The 7,552-nt window shown below is 37.8% G+C and overlaps 1 protein-coding gene across 1 annotated transcript; it reads left to right on the top strand.

Annotated features, from left to right (window-relative positions):
* The first annotated feature begins 2,788 nt into the window (after nucleotides 1-2,788).
* LOC114278767 (uncharacterized) lies at nucleotides 2,789-5,291 on the top strand. The gene is made up of 2 exons (XM_028220903.2): nucleotides 2,789-2,850; nucleotides 3,296-5,291. Exon 2 carries the CDS (start codon nucleotides 3,363-3,365, stop codon nucleotides 4,776-4,778), a length of 1,416 nt encoding a protein of 471 aa, XP_028076704.2. The 5' UTR covers nucleotides 2,789-2,850; nucleotides 3,296-3,362; the 3' UTR covers nucleotides 4,779-5,291.
* The last annotated feature ends 2,261 nt before the right edge of the window (nucleotides 5,292-7,552 follow it).

Raw genomic sequence — 7,552 nt, 5'->3', positions numbered from 1 at the left:
GACTTGCTATCAAGCTTGGACCTCTCATCTTTTGGAATGTGAACAAAAGCTCGGCAACCAAACACTTTCAAGTGCTCATAAGACACATCTTTTCCGGTCCAAACTCTTTCTGGAACATCACCATTCAAAGGATAGGAAGGAGACAAATTGATCACGTCAACCGCTGTCTTCAATGCCTCACCCCAAAAGGATCTTGGCAATTTAGCTTGTGAAAGCAAACACCTTGTTCTTTCCACAATGGTGCGGTTCATCCTCTCGGCAACCCCATTTTGTTGAGGAGTCTTCTTAACGGTCTTTTGGTGCCGAATACCTTGGCTGCGACAATACTCATCAAATGGTCCAATGTATTCACCACCATTATCTGATCGGATGCACTTCAATTTCTGCCCTGTTTCTCTTTCAACCATGGCCTGAAAATGCTTAAATACTTCTAGAACTTGATCTTTAGTTTTTAGTAAAAAAGCCCAAACTTTCCTTGAATAATCATCAATGAAAGTAACAAAATAAAGTGCACCACTATGTGTTCTAACTTTTAAAGGACCGCAAACATCAGAATGAATCAACTCCAAAACATTTTCTTTTCTAGAAACAACATTTTTATGAAAAGAAACTCTATGTTGTTTACCCGCCAAACAATGAACACAAGTTTTAAGATGTGTACCTTTCAAACCGGGTAGAAGCTCTTTCTTGAACAAAACTTGCAGCCCCTTTTCACTCATATGGCCAAGCCGCTTGTGCCACAATTCGGTAGAAGTATCATCTTGAAGTGCATTGACAATACCTTTACAAATTTTTCCTTGCATCGAATAAAGTGTATGAGTCTTCTTACACTTAGCCACCACCAAGGAACCCTTTGTGAGCTTCCATATTCCATCACCAAATTTGTTGTTGTAGCCTTCATCATCTAGCTTCCCGGTAGAGATCAAATTGAGGCGAATGTCGGGAACATGCCTCACATCTTTAAGCAACAACTTGCAGCCCAAATTTGTTTCCAAGCAAACATCACCCATGCCGATAATCTTGGACAAACCTTCATTACCCATTCGAACAGAACCATAATCTCCTTCGGTATAGGTAGTGAAGAAATCAACTCGAGAAGTCACATGAAAAGAAGCACCAGAATCAATCACCCAATTGCTCTCTTGGCCCACAAAATTGATACAATCATCTTCACAAACAACCATGAGATCAGCATTGGTAGTAACTGCCGTTGTGTCTTCTTGCTTCTTGTCCACACTTTTGTCACGCCTTTTCTCCTTATTCTTGAGCTTTCGGCATTCCCGCTTCATGTGTCCTTTCTCATGGCAATAATAGCACTCAACGTCTTTCTTTGAAAAAGAGCCATCTCTTGACTTGTCACGGCTTTGATCACGACCATGAGGAGTCTTACTCCTCCCCCTTGTTTTGCTTCGGCCTCTCACAACGAATGCTTCCGAATGAGAGGAACCCGCTGATTTTCTTCTAGTTTCTTCATTCAACAGGCTACTAGTGACTTGGCACATTGTGACAACTCCATCGGGCGCTGAATTACTAACTGTCACAACCAAAGTCTCCCAACTTTCGGGCAAAGAACTCAGTAGCATCAAAGCCTGCAACTCATCATCAAAAACAATTTTCATAGAAGCAAGTTGGTTAACAATACTCTTTATTTCATTCAGATGTTCCGGAATAGGGCTGCCTTCTTTATATTTTAAATTAACCAACTTACGAAACAGAAAAGCTTTATTTGTGGCTGATTTCCTATCATAAAGACCCTCTAATTTTTTCCATAAATCATGTGCTGAAGTTTCAGTAGCGACATGATGAAACACACTGTCATCAATCCATTGACGGATAACACCAACGGCTTTTCGATTAAGCCTATTCCATTCATCATCTTTCATACCCTCGGGTTTGCCAGAATCACCCTCAATGGGTCCATATAAATCTTTACAAAATAATAGGTCCTCCATTTTAGTTTTCCAAGTTACCCAATTGCTTCCATTGAAGCTAGACATACGACCCACATTCCCCTCCATTGATTTACACAAATAAATAAACTCAAATAAACCGTAAGCTCTGATACCAGTTGTTAGGGAAAATCGATGTGATTCCCCACAAGTAAATCAATCAATGGGAATAAAAACTAATGCGGAAAAATTAAATCAAAGACAACACAAGAATTTTTACGTGGTTCCCTCAATGTGAGGTACGTCCACGGGATCGAAATCCGATTCTACTATCAACCAAATAAGTTCCAAACGATTACAAACGAGACACTAATGGTCTCACAAAACCACCCTTAGGTGAATTCCAAATAATCACAAATAAACAAAGAGGAAAGACCTCACCAAATAGAAGAACCAAAATCTTCTGAACCAAAGTTGAAGAAGATCCAAAATAACGAACTAAAACAACTTCAAATCAATCCAACCGACGATGCACTGGGACAATGTTCAAAATAGCCAAACCTTGAAATCAATCAAATCTTCCAATTAACAGAGAACAAAGCCACGCACAAACCAAATCACATTGAAGATTGACTTAATTTGTAGCCGCTGCTGTTTCGCCTTCACGGGACAAAAACAAAGACTTTTTTTTCCCAAAAAAAACTTAAGCCATATATATATTATATATGTTGTGAATCTTGGATTTTTATAATTAAATCCTAATTGTAACCAAATTGAATTGGGTCTCCTCAAATATAATATATAAAAATATATTATACCTAAACCAAGTCAAATTGAAACTCTTTAACAAACCAATTGGGTCCCACACTCCAATAAGGAGGTATATCCCAACACATCTTCCCTTCCACAAACTCACTACTCACTATGATCATGATGATGTTATCTCACAATCAAAATCTGGGTAACTACTGTTCTTCACTATGAAACTAATCAGTCTTATGATTTTCTTTCTTGAATTTCTTGAATCTCTTTTCTGTCTCTGTATACCAATGCATCCCTATATACCCACATATCCAAGATATCCTGATAAAATTCCAAGAATATTGTGGGTTTTTGTTTTTTGTTTTTTTTTTTTCCAGTTACAATTCTTTGCTTTTCTCGGCCACCAAACAGAGACCTGGGGTTGTCATCTTTGTGATCTTTCTATTACTTTCTTTTACACTTATTGGAATGATAAAGATTAATAATAAATTTTTTTTTTTTTTTGAACGAGCAAGATCTACGAGAACAAAACTTGGAATTGTGTGAAATTAGATGAAAGACCATACATCTTTTTTGTTTCTCCTTTTGTTTTTCACAACAACCAAACAGAGTAACTAGGATTTTCATTTTCTTCCCCTTTGCAGAGCTGCTATCAACCGAAGAGATGATTTCTCATTGTCTAACATAGCCAGACTTGGTGAATTCAAGAGGATGGGACATTTTCTGTTTGAGTTGCAGTTAACTTGCAGCGACATTGAATGTGGCAAGCTAACCATTCCTGTCAAAACGGCATCATCCCATTTTCCTTCAACAACTCTGACATCAAATTTTGAGTACCCGATTGTAATTTCCGACACTCAAAATGACATTTGGTACATGAAACTCACCTATTACAAAGATCTGCAAGAACATGCCTCCAAGTTTGCATGTACCTTCAAATTCATGATTACAAGTGGATGGCAGGGGTTCGTTGATTGGCACGGTTTGAAAGCTATGGATGTGATTCACTTCTACAGACCATTCCCAAGATTACACATGAAGCATTACCTGATTGATTATGTCAAAGCCGAAGGAAATATTGTTTCACCCTCTAAGAATTCGTGTATGAAACAAGTCGGTGTTGAGGCTTGTGATGAGGTGGATTTCTATAGGAGAATTTTTCTCTTTGATGTGCAGTTAACTCCTAGTGATGTTGAACACGGCAGGCTCTTCGTTCCTGTTGAAAGAGCAGAAAAGCATTTCCCTCCTGTACTGACTCATGAACCATATTATGAGCACCAGATTGAAATTTCCGACACTCAAAACCACAATTGGCACATGAGCCTGATCTACAATAGCTTGGAAGGTGCCTTTGTTATCACAAGAGGGTGGCACAGGTTTGTTGTTAGGCACAATTTGGAAGCCATGGATGTGATTAGTTTCTACAAACATCCCTCACGCTTACACAACAGACATTTCCTGATTCAAAACGTCAAAGCAGGGGAACTTGAGACAGAAAACCCTCCTGAATTCATGCCTGAAAATTTTCTGTTTGAGGTGCAATTGACCTCTAGCTACGTCAGTCACAACTGGCTCAAACTTCCCAAGGAAGAAGTAAGAAATCATTTCCCTGCAATTGTGGTCCCTGATGGAACGCGTAAGTTGGAGAGACTGAACTTTACGGATGCTCAGAACAAGGAATGGAGAATGAGAATTGCGATCTCTGAAGAAATTGATGCCTACATGATTATAGATGGGTGGGAAGGGTTTGTGAATAAGCATAGGTTGGAAGCCATGGATGTGATTAGGTTCTACAAACCAGTCCAGCCTTTACACAAGAGGCACTTCCTTATTAAATGTGTGAAAAGAGACGATGCTGCTGCTGGAACTACTAGTCAGACTGATGATCAATTGGGCGGTGCAAGGAAAGATGGCAGTGGAGGTGATAGTGCAAAAGGAGGTGACAAAAAACAAGGCGGTCGTGGAGGGCAGAGTCATGATGGTAGCAGCCGCCGCAAGGGGAAGGCAGTTTGCTGCTGGATGTGGAAAAAACAGTGCGGGGGGCGGGAAAGAGCAGTCATGGCCTTCGAAGAAATCTTGCAACTGACCGACAGTGAGTGGGAGGAAATGACAATAGCTCCCAATTAGTAAACTCTTGATGTCTCTGTCATCTGGGATTGTGATTTTCATAATCACATTGGTGAAGTTCATAGCAAACAATGATTTTACATACATACATTGATTTGGTTCAAAGTAATCTGTGTTTTTTCATACATACATTGGTGAAGTTCCTGTAAACACATGCATATTGAGATTTGTGATTTTCATATGTCCCTTGGTGAAGTTGAAAGTAACAGTGCTTTTTCTACTGTCTACATGATGGATTATTTGTTTAGTCTAAAATGGATATTAGTACACTCATGGTTCATAATTCAATGAACTCAGAAATGCATCAATGGTATCTGTGCCCTTTTCTTCTTTATTTTTTTGTCATGTAACATGCAAAGCTGGTCAAAATTTATAAAAATTCTGGAAAATCATATACATACTGTTTGTAACTTAGAACTGGGTATATGGGAAAAGAAAGTGAGAAGGAATGAAAATCCTTTACCTTATTTGTTTTCCTTCCTGCTTCAATTTACATTGTATTGAATTTTTTTTATTTTTAAGAAATGATGTGAAATCATGAAAACAAGTCCATTAAAACACTTTTGGAAAAATTTCTCACATACTCAGTCATAAATTCTTTACATTATTATTTTTCATGATCACCACTGTATTACTGTATAATGAAGACAGCTAAATAGTCGCAAAGAAAAATTATAAAGCGAATGTTTTAATAAAGTACTAGTAGTGCGTGTGCACCTGTGTACTGTTAAAACTGCAAGAAGTTATAACTTTTAATCTACACCAACTCAATTGTAGGTTTTACGTATATTTGAAATTTGTAGATCAAATTTGTTCTAAATGTGTGCCACATCTAAGATGACTATGATCCACACATCTTAAATTCCAAATTTTTTTTTTTAAAATAAACAATTTCTGAGTACAGAACACAATTATTTTTGCAACAGATAAAACGAAGTTAACTTGCTTTCCTTTCCCTAGTCTCACTTTTATAGCTTTGCACTCATTACTGGCAACCATATATATACACATATTCTGCGCCTTTAGAGCTACTGATCCATACTCAAGAAAGAAGAATCAAGAAGAATGTCTCAAAGCAGAGACACCAGCATTCCTTTCAACATAACCCTGGAACATGTCCTGCCTCTGCCTCCCCGTGCTTATCTTGCTAGAACTTCCATGAAGACTACTACTGATAAAGAAGGGAAAAGGAGCAAGAAAGAACAAGTGGAAGAAGAAGAAGAAGAGAAAGCAAAACAAGTCTCCAAAGAAGAAAATGCCTCGTCTTCAACTCCATTGTTGGAGGAGACTTCTACTGAAACAGAGGAAACTGCTACTGAAACTTCTATCAAGATTGCTACTGATAAAGAAGGGAAAAGGATCGAGAAAGAACAAGAAGAAGAGAAAGGAAAAAAAGTCTCCAAAGAAGAAAATGCTTCTTCTTCAACTCCATTGGAGGAGACTGCTACTGAAACAGAGGGATCTGACAAAGGAAATGTTGATCTTCTACACTTCAACAAACTGACTACTCACGATGATGATGATGTTATCCCACAATCGAAACCTGGGTAACTATTTGTTCTTCCCCAAGAAACTGATTAGTCTTAAGAGCTTTCTTTCTTGAATTTCTTGAATCTTTTATGTCTGTATACGAATGCATGTTTATATACACACATATGAAAAAATTGCTTGCATGCAAATTCCGTTGAAGAATAACAAATTTGTTTCAGTTAAATATACTGTGAGTTTTTTCATTCCAATTCCTTCCCTTTTCTCGGCTACCAAAGAGAGACCTGGGGTTTTCACCTCTGTGATCTTTCTTTTACTATCTTTTGCACTCATTCAATGATAAAGAGTCGCTAACAAATTAATTTGTTGAAGTAAGTCCTGGTGGTTTTTGTTCCATATAGCCTTTTTTATTCTTTCTTTTTCTCAAAAAGCAAACAGAGTAACAATCAGGATGATAAAGAGTTAATAATTGATTGGGCAGTTGGACTTGGGGTTTACAAGACATGAGGTGAATTTATTACAATACAATAACTCTAGGATCACAAAAATCAGTCATAGAAGATAAGATTTTTTAGAACTAGGTCTCACCAACAAATTCTGTAAAGAATGTTGTCTATTTATAAATATTTTGTGTTCCTTTCTGTGTTCGGTTTCTGTGTTCTTAGCATAACTCATTCCAATATTCAATTATACAGAGTAACTAGGGATTTTCATCTTTGTGAAGTTCTGTTCTATCATTTTTGCAACTATCAGGATGAAAATTACTACTAGATCTGGTGAAAATTCTAGTTTCCAATTGACTGTAACAAGATAACTCATACTGGATTGACTTCATTGCTTTTGTTCTTCCCCATTGCACTGACTCATCTGACAGAGCTGCTATCAACGAAGAAGTCTGTGGATTCGACAGGGAAATTTTTCTCTTCGAGGTTCAGTTAACACGCAGCGATATTGAACACGAAAGGCTTTCCATTCCTGCGGGTGGAGCATTAAAGTATTTCCCTCCTATGGAGACTGTTAAACCAAATTATGAGCAGCAGATAGAAATTTACGACAATGAGAAAGAAGATTGGAAAATGACACTCACTTACAATCACCTGGAGCAGGCCTTTGTGATCACAAGCGGGTGGCAAGGGTTTGTTGATTGGCATGAATTGAAACCTATGGATGCGATTCGCTTCTACAGAACTTTCTCCCATTTGCAGAATCCGCATTTCCTGATTGAATTTGTCATAGGAGAGGAATCCAAGACCAACTACCTTATTCATGAATTCAAGCAGAAAAAT

Source organism: Camellia sinensis, chromosome 14 (genome assembly GCF_055761805.1).
Source record: "Camellia sinensis isolate YWXY chromosome 14, ASM5576180v1, whole genome shotgun sequence".
NCBI classification, from domain to species: Eukaryota; Viridiplantae; Streptophyta; class Magnoliopsida; order Ericales; family Theaceae; genus Camellia; species Camellia sinensis.
Note: the sequence above shows the minus strand (reverse complement) of the source record. Positions and strands in the feature narration are given on the sequence as shown.